This window comes from Ranitomeya imitator, chromosome 9 (genome assembly GCF_032444005.1).
Source record: "Ranitomeya imitator isolate aRanImi1 chromosome 9, aRanImi1.pri, whole genome shotgun sequence".
Taxonomy (NCBI): domain Eukaryota; kingdom Metazoa; phylum Chordata; class Amphibia; order Anura; family Dendrobatidae; genus Ranitomeya; species Ranitomeya imitator.
Genome location: NC_091290.1, coordinates 30,327,647 through 30,346,196, shown reverse-complemented (window position 1 = coordinate 30,346,196; position 18,550 = coordinate 30,327,647). Strand labels below are relative to the sequence as shown.

General features: G+C 42.5%; 1 protein-coding gene across 2 annotated transcripts in view; it reads left to right on the top strand.

Annotated features, from left to right (window-relative positions):
* The window catches only part of PC (pyruvate carboxylase), a 358,273-nt gene that overhangs the window by 332,992 nt on the left and 6,731 nt on the right, over window positions 1-18,550 (top strand). For both annotated transcript variants that reach the window (XM_069740167.1, XM_069740166.1), the window contains exons 11-20: window positions 5,120-5,264; window positions 5,395-5,484; window positions 5,933-6,154; window positions 7,865-8,021; window positions 8,739-8,979; window positions 10,061-10,310; window positions 12,649-12,893; window positions 15,624-15,803; window positions 15,993-16,238; window positions 17,986-18,126. In XM_069740167.1, the coding sequence (XP_069596268.1) occupies window positions 5,120-5,264; window positions 5,395-5,484; window positions 5,933-6,154; window positions 7,865-8,021; window positions 8,739-8,979; window positions 10,061-10,310; window positions 12,649-12,893; window positions 15,624-15,803; window positions 15,993-16,238; window positions 17,986-18,126 (1,917 nt within the window). The remainder of the gene's footprint in view (window positions 1-5,119; window positions 5,265-5,394; window positions 5,485-5,932; window positions 6,155-7,864; window positions 8,022-8,738; window positions 8,980-10,060; window positions 10,311-12,648; window positions 12,894-15,623; window positions 15,804-15,992; window positions 16,239-17,985; window positions 18,127-18,550) is intronic.

The window sequence follows — 18,550 nt, the reverse complement described above, 5'->3', positions numbered from 1 at the left end:
GGGGAGAAGTGATATAGGGCGATAGCTAGATACAGAGGATGGGTCAAGAGAGGGCTTTTTGAGGATAGGTGTGATTGAGGCATGTTTAAAGCTTGAGGGGAGAACACCAGTTGTTAGTGGTAGGTTGAAGAGATGGGCTAGGGTTTGGATGAAGACTGTGGTGAGGTTTGAGATGAAGTGGGATGGGATCGAGTCAAGTGCACAGGTGGTGAGATGCGATCTTGAGAGTAGAGTGGAGAGTCGATATTCTGTAATGGTGGAGAAGTTAGTTTTGGAGGTGGAGGACTGGGCAGTCAGGAGGAAGGGCTCTGGGGTTGTCGACTAAAATTGTCTCTGATATCAATCTTCTGCTTGAAAAATGAGGCAAAGTCTTCAGCTGAGATAAGTGGGGAGGGAGGAGGTGTTGGGGGACAGAGGAGAGAATTGAATGTGTTTGAATAACTGTTTAGGGTTGTGAGACAAGGAGGATATAAGAGATGAGAAGTAGGTTTGTTTAGCTGTGGCGAGTGTGGTCTTGAAAGTAGTAAGGGACTGTTTAAATGCGATGAAGTGCTCGTTGGAGTGGGATTTTTTCCATCTCTGCTCAGCAGCCCTGGAAGCTCGCCTCAGTTCTTTGGTCAGGCTGGTGTGCCAGGGCTGTCTGTTGATTTTGCGAGCTTTGGTATGTGTGAGAGGGGCAAGAGATTCCAAAGCTACAGTTATTGTGGCGTTGTATAGAGCGGCAGCAGCATCCGCATTGTGTAGGGAACTTATGTCTGTGAGAGGGAGGAGGGATTCAGAGAGTGAGTGTAGATCAAGGTGTTTAAGTTTTCTGAGAGGGTGTGCAAGTTTGTGGGGTGGGGATTGTGGACAAGGAGTAGAGAGGGAAGAGAATGTGAGTAGATTGTGGTCAGGAAGAGGTGAGTTAGAGAGGTTAGATAGGGAGTAGAGGCGGGTGAAGATGAGGTCCAGTGTGTGACCATCTTTGTGAGTGGCTGCGGAAGACCATTAAGTGAGGCTGAAGTGTGAGATAGATGCTTAGTGGCAGCTGAGAGGGAAGTGTCAGTGGGGATGTTGATATTCTCCCTCCCCCCCCCCCCCACACACACAAAGTATGATGTCCCTACAGTACATTTCTAAAAAAAAGTAGAATGCCCACACAAGTAAATTCCCCCACACAGTGTTATGCCCTCATAGTACACTTCCCCGTGGCTGTTCCACTAACAAACGGGCAATCCCTTGCATATGTTGTGGCTGTTAAACAGCGGTGAGATATGCAGTTGCGTGAACTTGAACATATTTTTCGAGCACGCCAAAGACACTGTTAGCACCAGATCATGCTCACGTAACACCTTATCCCAGTACGTTCACTCATCACTAGTGCTGATTGATCACTGCCATCATCTGTACTCCAAATGAGTACGTTCTAATATTAATGCAAAAAAATGGACCAAGGAACATCCAGCGTTTCCAAGTCACTTATATGCATTTTTTTTTTACAGGGATGAAGAAAAATCCACTAATAAAGTGATTGGCAAAAGTTTCATAACTTTTCCTGTTGCACAAAATTCTTTTAAAAAATAAACTTAATTACTCTTAAAGGTACCAGACTTTTTGGATCACACCGAATTGGTTACCAGTGTTTTTCCTAGTTTTTATATAATTGCATTTTTGACCTCCGCATAGCATTATCATAGTCAGAGAAAGTAAGGTAATTGGTGGTCTGGTCCTCCAGTGTGAGGGCTTTGCTCATCGGCCACCCGTATCTCTGCTTCCTTGCCCCCTGTGAGTCTGTGTGATGGAGAAGGGTAATGGGATTTACTGCTGTAACGGGGTCTACCAAGCTGGGGTACCTCTTTCAGTACCACCCCGTGTTTCAGGAGGTCCACTCTGCTTTGGCTGGAGTCTGAATGAACGACGCTGGCTGGAATCGCTTGGTTACATGGGCGCATATAAAAGATCACTGCTTCTCCACGTATTTCCAGTCTCACAACACTTTACTCACAGGACACATAATATATCACACAGATACAGAGGGCAGGCCAATAGAAAAGCGGCAGGCCAGACATACATTACAATAGCCGCAGGTGGCCGGAGCCTGCCGATCATTTACTGTGGGAATTACAGAGGTGGGGGGCGGACAAAAGGGGAATATCATGTCCCCTCTGCCCAGGGTGCAGCCTGTGGGCTGATGCATTAGGGACATGCATCTCACATGGAACCTATTATACATACATATAACTGCACAACATATTCTGGGTGCTGAGTGGTTCCGTAACAACTGCTGTCTCACAGGAAGGCTTCTGATAATGGCTTATCAATCAGGAGACATGCACATTAAATATCCGTGTTGCACGAGCTGTTAGTGTGACACGAGTCAGTGAATGAGTCACTCGATCTGCGTTGATTTCCTGCACAAATCCTGGGATCCTGCGCCCTGTTTGTCATCCATGAGTGACAACATGCCATCATAAGCCCAATTTACACGCAGAATCTCCGTGACTGCTGCCCGTCTCCCGGCATAAGCAGCCTGTCTGAGCCCAATCTTCTAGGACCCTTTCTCTCACGCTGCCCCCACGTTTGCAGCCCGGGCCTAATCATTGCGGCTCTAATTAGCAGGTCTTTGAGCAACCACAGCGATGCTGTAAGCGGCTCCCCGGAGTCCAAGAAATGGGACATTGGCGTCATCCTGTGTGTTCCAGTCTCAATCTTCTATCAAGTTTTTTTTTTCTCCTCATCCTTTCTTGCCCTTGTTCTTTCACACCATATTTTCCTCTCTGATAATATTCTGCTAAATCTAATGAAAATGCATTCAGTAAGCTCGTGTCGCAGTACAGATATGTCTGAGGGGCATGGCAGAGATTTTAAAAGAACTGTTACACTGTGCCCCGGAAAAATGGTCTTCCTTGTGTAGTCTCTCGTGTATTACTGTCAGATGGCAATCTTGGAGCGTAATGGGGGCCGCGCACAAGTTTTCTGATAAGTCTCACTGCAAACTTTTGTGATATTTCATTCCCACGTGTGGACATGGTTTGCGGCCACTGCATTAGTGGACCCTGCCCTTAGAGGTATATAACTGACTTTTTTAATCATTACACACCCTTTTAAAGGGGTTCTCCTCTACTGTTATATTGAGGGCCTATTTCTAGGCCGGAAAAGATTAAAAGTACTTGGCACTCCAGAATGAAGATGATCTTTTTCGCAGATTTTATTTGTAAAGTAATCCAACAAAAAACTAACGTTTCGGTCCTATACTTGGGCCTTCTTCAGGTACGAATTGCCATTGGTCGAATAGGGGATATAACCAGAGGAGAAGCATTATAGAAGGGCCAACTTGGTCACAATTGGCAAGGCTTCTCCTCCTGGTTATATCCCCTATTTCACCAATGGCAATTCATGTCTAATGAAGGTCCAAGGATAGGACTGAAACGTTGTAAGGCAATCCAACTACAAATTCTCACCTCGCCCATTGTGACTAAGGTGACCTTTCTATAATGCTTCTCATCTGGTTATATCCCCTATCGACCAATGGCAATTCGTGTACGATGAAGGCCCAAGTATAGGACCAAAACAGTAGAATTTTTTGCTGGATTGCCTTACCACGTTTCAGTCCTATGCTTGGACCTTCATCACACATAAATTCACATTAGCAAAATAGGGGATATAACCAGGAGGAGAAGCCTCACCCATGATGAAGGCCCAAGTATAGGACCGAAACAGTAGAATTTTTTTGTTGGATTGCCTTACAACGTTTCATCCCTATACTTGGACCTTCATCAGACACAAATTGCTATTGGTGAAACAAGTCCTATAACCAGAGGAGAAACATTATAGAAAAGCGGCCTTAGTGAGTTAAGGCTTCTCATTTCGTTATATACCCTATTTGACAAATGGCAGTTCGTGTCTGATGAAGGTGCAAGTATAAGAACGAAACGTTATTATTTTTTGTTGGATTGCCTTACAATAAAATTAAAGATGGAAAAAAATAAAAAGTGCTTGGCACTCCAAAATGAAGATGATCTTTTCCTCGGATTTTATGTATTGCGCGTTGAACACTTCTTGAGCCCCCTTCACCTAATAGGAGAGCCATATATCCTTATTCTTACCCCTGCTGATCGGCTGATTCCGGCGCCTATGGCGGGCGGATGTGACAAGTTGTGTAGCTGCTTAGCACTACTGCGTCAACTGTACAGTGACGGCAACCGGAAACTGCAGATATGACCCTAATTGAAGAGGGGGTGAAAGTAAAGTACTCGGCCGTGGCCACTATACAGTTGACGGATCTGTGCTGCACAGCTCCGCAACTGATCACATCCAGGTGCCTAATGATAGGCCATCAGTATAAAAGTACTGGACAACCTCTATAAAAGCATAGCAAAATAATTTTTGGTAGATGTTCGAGGTGGAAGTTAAATAATTTGTCATTTCAACAAACTTTTCTTAAATCTGTAGTATGGCAATATAAAAAACTACATAATCAATAGTACAAGCATATATAAGAAACTATGTAATATATCTTTTCAGAGAAATATACTTCTTTGTCCTTTTATGGACCATTTTTTTCCTCACTCCTCTCCTGAACTTAACATTATAGATGAAAAACAGCTAGAATCTGTCTTATTCAAGACACTGAGGGATCAGTTTACAGCCGTCTACTGACGTCTATAGAAAAGGTGGGGGGGGGGGGGAAGGAACAGTGCAGTGAGAGAGACGCACAAAGATGGTGATTCTGCTTTCCAGTAAGAGTTTTATCTCTAATGCTGGATTCACAGGTACACTGCTCATTATTGCTGTATAATGCCTTGCATTCTGCTGCTGCTTCTCAACATGTTATACAGAGATGAGAGCAGGAATCCCTCATGTCTGTGTGCTGTGTACAAGAGACATCAAAGCAGTTTGCACCCACTAGCTCAGAAACAACTGAAAATGAGAGAGGGCAGCAACAGAGGGGAAAAAGGCAGAATACAAGTCATTAAACAAGACCGCTTATACCCCCAAAAAAAGTCCCCTAAAATGACAGGTATGCTTGACTATCTGTGTTTATGGTAGTGAATTTCTAACTTATACTCATTTTTATTTTTCTTGTATTTTTTCATGTTTTCATTAATTCTCTTGGGGTTTTTTGTATGTTTTTCTGCAGACAAATATTCCCTTCTTGCAAAATGTTTTGAATAATCATCAATTTCTGTACGGAACAGTGGACACCCAATTTATTGATGAAAATCCTGACCTCTTCAACCTGCGACCTGTGCAGAACCGAGCACAGAAGCTCCTTCATTACCTAGGTGAGAGTAACGACGTATACACAGGTCACACGTGCGTTAATGTACATATCGAATGCAGACCGGATCGATGGAAAATTGGAAAGGGAAATGAGGGCAACGACTGATGATGTTGAACAAATGCCTTTTTCAGGTCACGTGATGGTAAATGGACCAACCACTCCCATTCCCGTTAAAGCCAAACCATCTACTATAGATCCCGCAATTCCTCAAATGCCAATGAGTAAGTAATATGAACATTCTTATAACTTTTTTGTACCCTTTTTTTTGTACCCCTATTTTTGTACCCTTTTTTTGTACCCTTTTTTTGTACCCTTTTTTTGTACCCTTTTTTTTGTACCCTTTTTTTGTACCCCTTTTTTTGTACCCCTTTTTTTGTACCCCTTTTTTTCGTAACCTTTTTTATAACCTTATAACATTAATATGTGATGTGATGTCCTACTGGGTCAGTAGACTAAGACCTTGATTCTATAAAAGAAATTAGCTACAGATATTTCTCTGGCCGGCGCAGTGTTCTAGCTCCTCTGTAAACCTTGCATTAAAATTAAATTGGCTGCTAATAATTCATATATGCTTTGCCAGTAATTTGGGGGAGTCACTAGATCTTTGCTGATATTTCAGGATTGTTTGTTTTTCCTAACTCCCCCCCCCTCTCCCCCCCCCCATTTAAGGTGAGCCACCTCCGGGGTTCAGGGATATCCTTCTTCGTGACGGTCCAGAGGGTTTCGCAAAGGCCATCCGCAAACACCGTGGACTTCTGCTCATGGACACTACTTTTCGAGATGCCCACCAGTCACTACTTGCCACACGCGTTCGTACTCACGACCTTAAAAAGATCTCTCCGTTTGTCTCGCACAATTTTAATAACCTGTTCAGTTTGGAAAATTGGGGAGGTAAGATCCGCTATGATTCGTAAATCTATGAAATAAAAGTAGCATGTCTCAACTGGGAATTACCATTTAATTCTCCATGCTTGTAGTAGACAGACCTTAAAGGGAATCTGTCACAAAGGTTTTGCTATGTAATCTGACAGTAGTATGAAGTAGGGACAGAGAGCCTGATTCCAGTGATGTCAATTAGTTTACTGGGTGCAGCAATTGTTATAGAATTATAGTTTTCTCTGCTACAGATCTAGCAGTTCTTTGCTGCTCAGCTGTGTAAAATTCCGCCCACACCACCGATTGGCAGCTTTCTGTGTACATTGTTAGCAAGCTACCAATCAGAGGTGGGGTGGGGTTGGACCAGGAGGCACGAGACCCCTAGTCCTGTAGTGCTAATTTCCTGCTGATAAAACACTGATTTTATTGAAACAGCAAAACACAATCTAATAAAGTGACACATCTCTGGAATCGGGGCCTGTGCCACTATATCATTCTGCTGACCGATTCTCTTTTAGTGGTTGGACTCCTCACTCTTTAAAAAAAAAAAACAGTTTATGTGCTCCATGTGGATTTTGTTATGGGTTTGTGGCCAATCGATGGCGCTAATGTGCTTGAATAGAAACTTTTCGGCCTTGATTCATCAGTGTTCTTTTTGCACATTTTGAGGTCTTAAATTTAGGGGTTTCGTTACCCATTTTTTAATGCTCAACATTTTAGGCTTCATGTTCAATTTCCAGATTTTTTTTTTTTTTGTTCATTTCTCATTGGAAATTTTCTGAAATGTCACTAAATTTTTGCAGTTGTACTCCATTACCATAGTAAAGTATAAGGTCTGTATAATTTTTTTTAATGTTTTTTGGTGCAGTTGAAGATTGAAGTCTCATTTTAAAGCTTATTGAAGGGGGCGTGTGACATTTTAATAAAAAAAAAAACCCAGGCAAGAACAAAAAAAAAACTTTGCATTTGTGCCAAATTCATCAAACACATTTTAAGGAATTTGTTGAAGAAACTGTCTACATTCTAAACAAAAACCATGACAATAAAAATTACTTAAGTGGAGGCGGTCATCAAAAACCGGCAGTATGAATTGGGTAGCAGCTGTTTTATTGCAGTGGTTTTGGTTTTACTCTGCAACGCTGCTGCATTTCACAGAAGATATCCTTTAAAAAGCCGACAGAGCTGGATCTTCGATGCCTGAGACGAGTCTCTAAGACTAGTCATCTTCTCCATGCCTCCTTAGACTCCGATGTATTAGTACGCACACACATAGGAAGAGGCCTATCCGTCAACTAGACCTGGGCGGAGGGAAGCCACCTGGGACTAGCCTCTTGGACTAGTCCTTGGAGACACATTGTCCCTCGCCAACCTTCGAAAGTTTTTCTCTGGAATGTAGCAGGCAGCATTAGAGAGTCGATATTGACCCTTAGGATTGCTGCATCCTATAGGTGGTGCTAGAGTTCCAGCCCTCTTCCTCTCTGAAGAGACAATTTACATATCTCCCAGAGGAGCATTGTGGCTTAAGTTTCCTCACCTTGGCATGTCAGGCTTGACATGTCACTCAAATGTTACTCCTTGGATCACAGAGTTAAAAAATACTCTGCTTCAATAATGGATGGCGTTATCAGAGCCGTGTTTTGCAAATGTTGGGTAACCGGTCACGGAGGTCCTAGGCGCTGGACAAAGTATGGTGGAACATGGACTATTGTTTTATTCTTTTTACAGGAGCAACTTTTGACGTCGCCATGCGATTCCTTTACGAGTGCCCTTGGAGAAGATTGCAAGAGTTAAGGGAGCTCATCCCAAACATCCCCTTCCAGATGCTTCTCAGGGGTGCAAATGCAGTGGGTTATACCAACTACCCCGATAATGCAGTTTTTAAGTAAGTCTCCTGGTAAAATAATATATACAGATGTGTCCTTCTTTAACTTTGCCTTTAGACTCCTCGTGTCCCAAGAAGCGTGAAACGAGATGGCAAGTAAGGCTATGTTCACATTGTGTTTTCAGGCTACCGTCAGTGGCTCCATCGGGGCTTACTTCGGAAGCCCTGGAGAATGGGATTTGGACGTCTGCGCTGATGGGGGCATTGGTTGATCATTTTTTGGCAGGATCTTCCTATCTGAAGTGAGCACCAAAGAACTGTCAACCAAGTTTTGGTGCCAGCTTCAAGTAGGCAGATACTGCTGAAAATGATCCGTCAACGGCCCCTTCGGTCACAAACATCTGAATCCCATTTTTCAGGGCTTCGGCCATGAGCCCCGACCAAGCGACTGACAGCATCCTAAAACACAATGTGAACATAGCCTAAATAGATCTTCTACAACCAGCAGATGCCTCAGACTGATACATTTACTAGTTTCTGGATGGGGTGCAATTTCATCATTCTTTTTATGATGACTTTGGCATTGGTTTGTCAGTGTTTTTGCCAGATTTCTGGTAAAACACCTTGAAAACTTGCAAGATGTTGCCACATTTAGTGTTTGCATGCCAGTCCCTTCAAGATCCACCAAAGCGAAGCCCCTTACTCCTGCAGACCCCATCATTGAGACTATAGGTTTAGTGGATTTCCAAGAACAAAAGGTTTAATTGTTTTTTCCAGGTTTTGCGAAGTAGCAAAGGAGAATGGAATGGATATCTTCAGAGTGTTTGACTCTTTGAACTATCTGCCTAACATGATTTTGGGAATGGAAGCAGCAGGCCAAGCAGGTGGCGTGGTGGAAGCCGCCATCTCATATACTGGGGATGTAGCGGACCCCACTCGTACCAAGTACACATTGGATTACTATGTAAATCTGGCTGAAGAACTTGTCAAAGCTGGAACACACATCTTGTGCATCAAGGTACTGTATAGGGAATTTTGGGGGAATGTAATAACTTATGTGTGAAAGTGATTCGTTCCCTACTGGTGGTCTACAGCGTGACAATGGGAAATAATGACCAAAGTCTACTTGTAATCTATTGCTACAAATCTATATTAAATGGAAATCTTCTCCTGCTCTGTAATCCTGAGTATAACGTAGGTTTTCTGGTTACAAGTAAACTGAGCTGCAGTGCTCAATGTCAGGCAGCAGCTTCAAAAGCCAAAGGGATTTTAGGGTGTATAAAGAGATAAAATCTTGTGATCCTAATGTATTGTTACCCCAAGTTGGGCTTGCTTAGCTTAGAAAAAAAAGACACCTCAGAGTTAGCGAAGAGTGAACGTGCTTGGATAAGGTGTTATCTGAGCATGCTCGTTTGGTGAGTGTCTTCGGCGTGCTAGAAAAATATGTTCAAGACACCGCGGCTGCATGTCTCACAGCTGTTCGACAGCGGCAACACATGGAGGGATTGCCTGTTTGTTAGGTAATCCCTGCATGTGTTGCAGCTGTCGAATATCTGCGAGACATGCAGCCGCGATGTCTTGAACTTATTATTCGAGCATGCCGAAGTCACTGAGTTAGCACACGAGCATGCTCAGATAACACCTTATCCGAGCACGTTCACTCATCACTAACACAGAGGCAATCCCATTTATAGAAGTGATTTATTCCTTCCAAGTACTAGGGAGCGCTCATTACGTGTGGAGGAAAGGTGATTCTGGCAGCTAAATAGGAAAGGGTTCTTTACAGTTAGAGCAGTCAGACTGTGGATTTCCGCAGAGGAGGTAGTAATGGAAGATACTTTGCCAGCATTTATTAAAGGGCTGGGTGATTTTTTTCACAACTAATGGGGGTTATACATAGTCTAGTGATAAACAATGTATAACTGGTGGAGAAAGGTTGAACTTGATGGACCGGAGTCTTTTATCCACCTACGTAACTAAGTGTCTGGAATATATTTTTAGACATAAAATGTGGAAGGAAATATGTAACTCAAACTATTCGTAGCGGTTTGTGTCGTAGGCACCCTCAAAATCTTATTATCTGCTTTTCTGGCTTCTAGGACATGGCGGGATTGTTAAAGCCTAAAGCTTCGGATTTGTTAATTCGATCTCTCAGAGACAAATTTCCAGACATCCCAATTCACGTGCACACCCATGACACAGCTGGTGCCGGGGTGGCCTCCATGCTGGCGTGTGCACAGGCCGGAGCGGACATTGTGGACGTAGCGATTGACTCCATGTCGGGGATGACTTCTCAGCCCAGTATGGGGGCAATGGTGGCATGTACAAAGGGCACAGACCTAGACACAGGTAAGCCCAATTGTCTACTATCCGTGTGTCAACCGATTTACTATAACATACGACATATATATGTAGAATACAGAACACCTTTATTCCATAGCGAGGTATCCTGTACCTGTAATTTGGGCCATACACAACTGACAATTTGAACAGTTGTCGGCCTTTTTAACTTCCTTTAATTCTTTTAGAACTGTTGATTTCTCCAAAAGCAAACATTGATGGTTTGGGCTCATGTCTCCGTTTCCATTTACAATGCTATGTGAAGATTATAGCTATGGGAGGGCCCGATTCAAAGTATATGTCAATTGCTCAGCAGCTTTCGGTTGTTTTGGTACAAACAGTATTTTATCAGCAAGAGATTATTTCTGCAGGACTAGGTGTCACATTCACAGCAGTCCAGCTAATGTGTGACCCCGCCCACACCACTGATTGGCAGCAAGCTGCCTATCAGTGGTGAGGGCGGGGTTATACAGAGCTCCGCATCTACAGCAGAGAAAATAGGGATTCTATCAAAACTGTAACAAGCAGCCCAGTTATCGCTGGAATCAGGCCATAGCAAAAAACTATGCTGAAGATGTCCATGTTCATTTTTTTTTTTCCATCTGACCAGATTATGACATTAATAATGTAATATAAAAATCTTGTTCTTCTAGCTGCAGTATATATATATGCATATATAGCCAATCACTGACTGCAGGAGGGGGCGAGGGGCAAAGCAGTTGCCTAATATACAAGCAGAAGATGCCCCCCGTTCTTTTTCCGTACCATCCAGCCAAAATAACGAAATTATAAATGCAATATGTAGTATTGATGAATTTCCGTTTTTTTCTATTATCTTTGCCAGCTCTGATTCTGGCGGATGGTGCAGTATCCGCTGCAAGCTATGGCAGCACAATTCCTTTTTCTGTATACGGACAGTACAGATTTCCATAGCTGGCTATCTTCCGCTCACGTTAATGAAGGCACTTCTGGTACAGATCCTTAAAGTGTTTTCCTTTACGTATGTAGAGAATCCCCTTTATAGTGGCTGCGTATTAACGTCCCCCCTGTGCTCTCGCTGGCATTCGCTTTGGCAAGCTGTCTGGGCTTTAAAAGCAACAAATTGCAAGTGTTACATGTGCCCTGGGAGCGCTGCCTCTTAAGCAGTGATTAGCAGCTGGCATTGGACCCTGTTTAAAAAGCCGAGCGCTGGCACATCGGGCGGGCTGCTGTTCGGTTACGTGGCAGCTAACCCCTTTTTGTGCCACCTGCATGATTGGAGTATAGGTTTAATTGTGGGATTTGTGCTCGAGCTGCAGTTTTAGCTATACGTTGACTTACTGTTTGATCGTAATTAATCTGACGTTACATTAACCTTTTAAAAAAAAAATATCAAGAATTGGGGTGAGACAATATCAAGAATTGGGGTGAGACAAATGTTAAAACGGTATCCATTGTATTAAATGGAATCTGGCAGCAGGTAATCGAGATCAAAGAACCTAATTCCAGTGATGTATCACTTACTAGGCTGATTGGTGCAGTTTTGATAGAATCTTTAGTTTTCTCTGCTGCAGCTCTAGGAATGCTGATTTGTGTATAACCCCGCCCACACAACTGATTGGCTTGAGCAAGCTGCCAATCAGTAGTGGAAACGGAGTTACACAGGTTAGCTTGCACGTAAGACCTTGTCCTCTACTGATAATCTCCTGCTGATAACACCCTGATTGTATCAAAACTATAGCAAGCAGCTTAGTAAGTGACACATATCTGAAATCATGGTCTCTGCACCTACACTTTGCTCTCACATTACAGGGAACTGAACGATCAGTCAGCTGACCTCTGTTTAATGTGTTTGGGGGCCTTTATAGTATTAGAAGGAGAGTGGGGGGATGCTGTTCAATGATTTGATGACTGTTTAAGGAATAATGGTAATAAGAGTACAGACAATTTCTGTCTAAAAAGATGCCCTACCCTATGTTCTTCTACCGTGGGTGTCAGAAATTAACTTATTTGCTTGGGGTAAATCATTCCACAGAACTGGTGCAGCATGTGAGAAGTCTTGAGAGATGGGAATTGAAGGGTCGGAGTATGTAGAGCATTGGCAGTGGTGTACACCGGGATGAGATAGAGGAGATATATCTGTGGAAAGCTTTGTAACAAGATCATGCATTGACTGGGACAGGGTCTTTACTATTTGTTATTGCCCGTTGGATATATGTTTACAGCGTATTGCTATAAGGGCAATACCAGACACACGTCAAGGAGAAGGCATGGGACAGTTTCTAGACCTTTCACTAGTCCCAGACATCCCCTTTATAAAAGGCGTTTTCCATGATTGCCCATTACGTTGGTTCTTACTCTCATTTAGGGATCCAGCTGGAGAAAGTGTTTGACTACAGCGAGTATTGGGAAGTAGCCAGAGGTCTCTACGCCGCCTTTGACTGTACGGCAACCATGAAATCTGGAAACGCGGATGTCTATGAGAATGAGATCCCCGGAGGCCAATATACCAACCTTCATTTCCAGGCACACAGCATGGGTCTGGGGAACAAGTTCAAGGAGGTGAAGAAGGCATATGCTGAAGCCAACAAACTTCTTGGAGATGTTATCAAGGTAATAACTTGTCAGGTTACGTCTCATATACGTGCGCTGCGATGGCTAATAAATCTACAGGAAAGGCTATTATAATGAAAGTACACGGTTTTATGTGACAGATATTACAGCTTGATAGACAGCGAGGCAAAGCGGATACAAGGTTTCCCTGCGCACAGGAGACTATTGTCTTTGTCATTACGAAATGTCGCTGACATACAGAGCATGGTAATGTAATAATACCTTATTGTACAATACCTTATGGCTTACATGGGATTTCCCTTAATAAAGGGACTGCGATTCTCCACCTAAATATATTTTTCGAGAGCTCTGATTAGTAACGAAGCCTGAGGCGGAGAATGATGTGTAGCGGAGCTGCGATAAATCTAAATTTTCAGCAGAACGGCTTGATTATATTAGACGTGGTTCTTTTTATGGTACATTATAAGTGGATCTGTCACCCGGTCAGGAGTGGCCAGTTATTGGTCATCTTTTATTCACGCTGCTTGCCTGAGTAATCCACTTTTTTTTTTTTTAATCCGCCATATGGTTTCTGAGATATGGGTCTTTTTATTTAATGCTAATACTTAGTCTTTACAAGGGGGTGTGGCTCGCATAGCAGCCAAAGACACGCCCCTGAGGATCACTTGAGCCATGCTACTTTGAATAAACATTAAAAAAAAATCCCATAGAAGTTGCTTTCGACTAGTCCGCAGTGTTTTTCAGCCAATCCCTACATGTTTTATGGCAAATCATGCAGCTGGACGAAGGCGAACATGTCACTCGAGCACCCACGATGCTCTATGCACACCTGAGCACCCTAGGAAAACGCGAGTAACGAGAGCGCGAGTAACGAGCATTTGCGCTCATCACTAATGTGAGTGATGACACATTCCACACTGAATGCCTTGTACAAGTCCGTCTAATTGCCAAACACTAAAGACCCCCACTCACATCACAAGACTGACCGACAAACTATGGTCTCAAACACCTCACTGACTGCATGGACCGATATTGGGGGGGAAAAAAAAAAATCAACATGGCCGTCCAGTGTTTTGACCGATTACGAACTTTCCTCGGGTTAGACGGACAGTCGTTCGTTTCACTGGACCAGTCAGCAATCGTTTGTTGTGGTCAGAATCTGCCATTTCAAAAGGTCTGAGATGTTTGAGGGCGCCCTGACCATCTGACAGTAAAAAGTCAAATTTCTCTGGCCCTTTATTGGAGGGTACAGAAACTACGATCAACCCTAAAGAGAGGGCAGATCATAGTTTCTTGCGGCCTTCATTGGGGGATATATAAAGAGATTTTTAGAGTGAGTACCAAAAATCCTCTTTTCTGTGCTGAAATCCAGAAAGAAGGTTTTACAACTCGAAACAGTAATGACTAAAGTAATAACGTGAACACGGATATGTCTGTGATCAGGAATCATCGGCTGCGGCTCCCTAATTTTTCATCCTATGTAGTAGACAGTTGTATGGACATCACTGTCACATCAGTACATGGGTTTATCGGCAGGTAGACCTCATTCGATAGTCCGCTGTCTATCGGCTTTTGCGTAGTTTACAGTCTTATCTTGTGAGATCAAAGGACAAGGCCATGGAAGAATTTTTTTTTTTTTACCCTTTTATGAATTAGAACTGGTCGTCTGCACTAAGATAGTAAAAAATGAAATCTGGTTCCTTTAACTTTATTATTAATAGACGATAACCCTTGTGCACTGTATGACCCTACACGAGAATATTCAGTGGTCTGGGTACTGTTCACCTTTCGCTTTTTGCCCTGGTTAAAAGCAACATGAACATGAAGTATCCAGGTCGTAATGCATTTATCAGAAATTCTTAAGATCCACATTATAACTCATTTTAATTAATGCTCACTGACAGGTTCCGGTCTGGAATTAATTGGCTGCAGTTTCTAATAGCTTGGGAAGGAGTAATGATAGATGAGAAAAAAAAGACTAGATGTTAACACCCATGTAGATGAAGATCTAAGATCATTAAATAGCCTGGCTTTAATAATTAACCATCTTGATAAATTACACCAACCTCACTAGAAGGACAAATATTATCCTCCTGTGGTACATTAAAAAAAACTGTTACAGGACAACAAGGGAAGCTCCTTTGACCTAGCAAGACCCTTTTCCATGTCTCTGTACTTATAGAAATCTATTCTGGAGTCTTGCAGTTTTCACACTAGTCACTGAGCTCCATAATAAGGTGATACGCCTTTATGTAGATGACACCGGATCCACCATTCACAATTTGTGATGGTGACTGCTCTCCACCTCCCACCTCTCTGCGTAGTGACCTCTGCACATATGACAGAGCATGCCTAAAACACACGGATGGGGCCATTGACTTTTTAATTAAGTATATGAGAGTCAATTTGTGCTCAGTCTGACCTAATTTTCGTAACTTTTTCAAACGGTCCCAAAAACATGGTCTCCTGCGTTGTTTTGTCTGCCTGGAAAAATGTAGATGCTGCGTAAACTCAGTTGATCAGAGTACAAAGCGACTCAGTCTGATTTATTAAAGTCAATGGCCCCATCAGCGGATCCTATGAATCACAGTTCCTATGGCTTCAAACAAGAGCTTCGACGAGCCACTGATGTTTGTGTCTAAACTGTGACAAGAACCTGGCCTAGATAGTCTTTGGAAGGATTCACTATATTTCTGTGCGACATACTTGCCGTTCAATAAATGTATCAGGACAAATAATAAGTAATTTCATCTTCTCATTTCGCTCTAGGTAACCCCTTCTTCCAAGATTGTGGGGGATTTGGCACAGTTCATGGTGCACAATGGTTTGTCTCGTGAAGAAGTTGAAACTATGGCGGATGAACTCTCCTTCCCGCTCTCGGTGGTGGAGTATCTACAAGGTTATGTGGGAATTCCCTATGGAGGTTTCCCAGAACCCTTACGCACAAAGGTAACTACACTACAATGACTTTCTAACCTATGTTATAGTTTTCAACATCTCCAAATTTCCAAACAATTGGAATATTAAATATTTTAAAATTCTGAACCCAATCTGCATAACCAAAATCTATTTGGCACAAGTTTGTCAATTCAATTTTTCTCAGAAAATCTCAAATCAAATTTTTTTGTTTTTTGACAGGTTTTGAAAGACCTGCCACGCATCGAGGGTAGACCCGGGGCCACGCTGCCACCAATGGACTTTACTAAGCTGGAAGAAGGTTTGAAGAGCAAATATGATGATATCACTCCAGAGGATATTATGTCTGCCGCTATGTATCCTAAAGTATTTGAGGAATACAAGGACTTCAGTACTCAATTTGGTCCTGTAGAATGTCTCAACACTCGACTCTTTTTGGAGGGACCCAATATTGCTGAGGAATTTGAGGTAAGAGGGTTTATTTTAAAAAAAAAATAAAAATAATCTGAGACATATAAAACAAACTTCTTGAACTTAATTATTTAAAATATTTTTACTATAAGCCATGTGGATATACAATGTATGGAAGGATAGTCCTTTTCTGATGCAGTTCTCGTTCTCTGGTGACCTACATTCAGTTCAGTAGAACCACAGGAGGTCCAGGTGGTTGAGGTCAGGATTTTACATTTTATCAACCTGGTTTTCCTACTTTATCAGGTTTAACTATTTTCATGGTAGCCAAGTTAAAAACCTGCTATAATGAGCAGAGAGAAAGAGAGTACAATGAATCATTTTTGCCGCTCTTGCAAAAAAACAGTGGCCTTAACCATCCAAAACTTAATATTTTAATGGATTCCAGCCATCATTCGGTATTGTGTCCATGAAAGACTGGAAAAGGTTAATCATTCTGTAGAAATTATTAAAGGGCTTATCCATCATGAGATATTGATGGCCTATCCTTAGAATAGGTCATCGATGTTTGACCACCACCTAAAAAGGTAGGTCATCAATAAAATACATGAAGGAAAAATAGAACAAGGTGGTCCAGCATCTGCACGTAGGGCTTTTCCAAACCTCACAGTAATTGAAAACGAATTAAAAAAAGGAAGGGTTTTAAAGACATCCAAGGTGTAAGAGACTCCGGAGAATCACGTTTCAAGTCCATTGGGGACTCTTAATAATGATCATGGGTCATGACTTTCATAGACTCGAAACACGTAGGCCTGTTATTAAACACATCCAAGGTATAGGAGGCAACAGGCCTACCCGTTTCGAGTCTATACAAGTCATGACTAGGGTTGAGCGACTTTTACTTTTTTAGGGTCGAGTCGGGTTTTGCGAAACCCGACTATCTCTAAAGTCGAGTCGAGTGAAATCGGCCGATTATGGCGAAAAGTCGGGGATCGACCGAAACACGAAACCCAATGCAAAGTCAATGGGAATTTTTTTTTTTTTCTCTCTCTCTCTCTCTCTCTCAAAACATTGCAAATCGCTACTGCGCACAATCGACAAGATGACGATAGGCGTCCACGCCCCTAAGACCTATGTCATCACTCTGCCCACGCTCCTTCATTGGCTGAAAAAATGGCGCCAAGCGCGTCATACGAAACGCGACTTTGGTGCGAAAGTCGCGTACCGCATGGCCGACCCCACACAGGGATCGGGTCGGGTTTCATGAAACCCGACTTTGCCAAAAGTTGGCGACTTTTGAAAATGAACGATCCGTTTCGCTCAACCCTAGTCATGACCCATGATCATGATTAATAGTCCCGCATAGACTTGAAACATGTAGCTCCGGAGTACCTTATGCCTTGGATGTTTTTAATATCTTTCCTTTTTCAATTAGTTTTCAAGAATTTTGAGGTTTTAAACATTCCTTTCTGCAGATGCTGGGCCACCTTAGACCCTGTTCTGGAGATACTTTCCCACCTCTGCGGTCAGTACATATTGGACATTTTATATTCTGAGTACATGTCAAAAATGTCCAAGATTGGGAATACCCCTCTAAGTGTTGGAGATTATGAACATCTTCCACCATGAAATAGATGTGGAATCAACAAGGTACGGCGCCTAAATCTTGTGACTAAGAGATGATTCATCTACAGACAGTGGGAAGGCGCCCAAGGTCAATGAGAGAACCTCATGTAAATGTAAGGTTGACTAATCCATCTACTACAAACTCTTCTATTATTCCTTTTATATATTAATTTCTCAGGTGGAATTGGAAAGAGGAAAAACATTACACATCAAAGCGCTCGCTCTGGGGGACCTGAACAAGGCTGGACAAAGAGAAGTCTTCTTTGAGCTCAATGGTCAGCTTCGATCCGTCCTTGTTAAAGATACTCAGGCCATGAAGGTAAGGCGTCTTCAAGTAGCTCCTAGGGAGTAGATGCGAATACTAAAAAGTAGGTCATTTCCTGATGACCCATTTAAGTTAAGCTTTTTATCTTAATTTTGTTTTTTAATGTTTCATTTTACTTATCATGATCTGTATTAAAAGAAAAAATGGAAATCTTGCAATTTTCACACAGACTGCCATCTCTTGAACATGTTCAAAAAGCTATTGAAGAAGTTCAGGGGGTGGAGGGTGAGCTGTGCCATCATTTATTGTGAAAGGTAACACCTCTATATATATATATATATATATATATATAGAGAGAGAGATCTTACCAATCAATGTAATCCTGTCTGTGATGATAATGAGACTTCTGAAAGGTCTTCTGTAAGGAACGGGATCTCAGTCTAAAATGGCCTTGGTGGCCAGTCTGAAAACGGCAAGG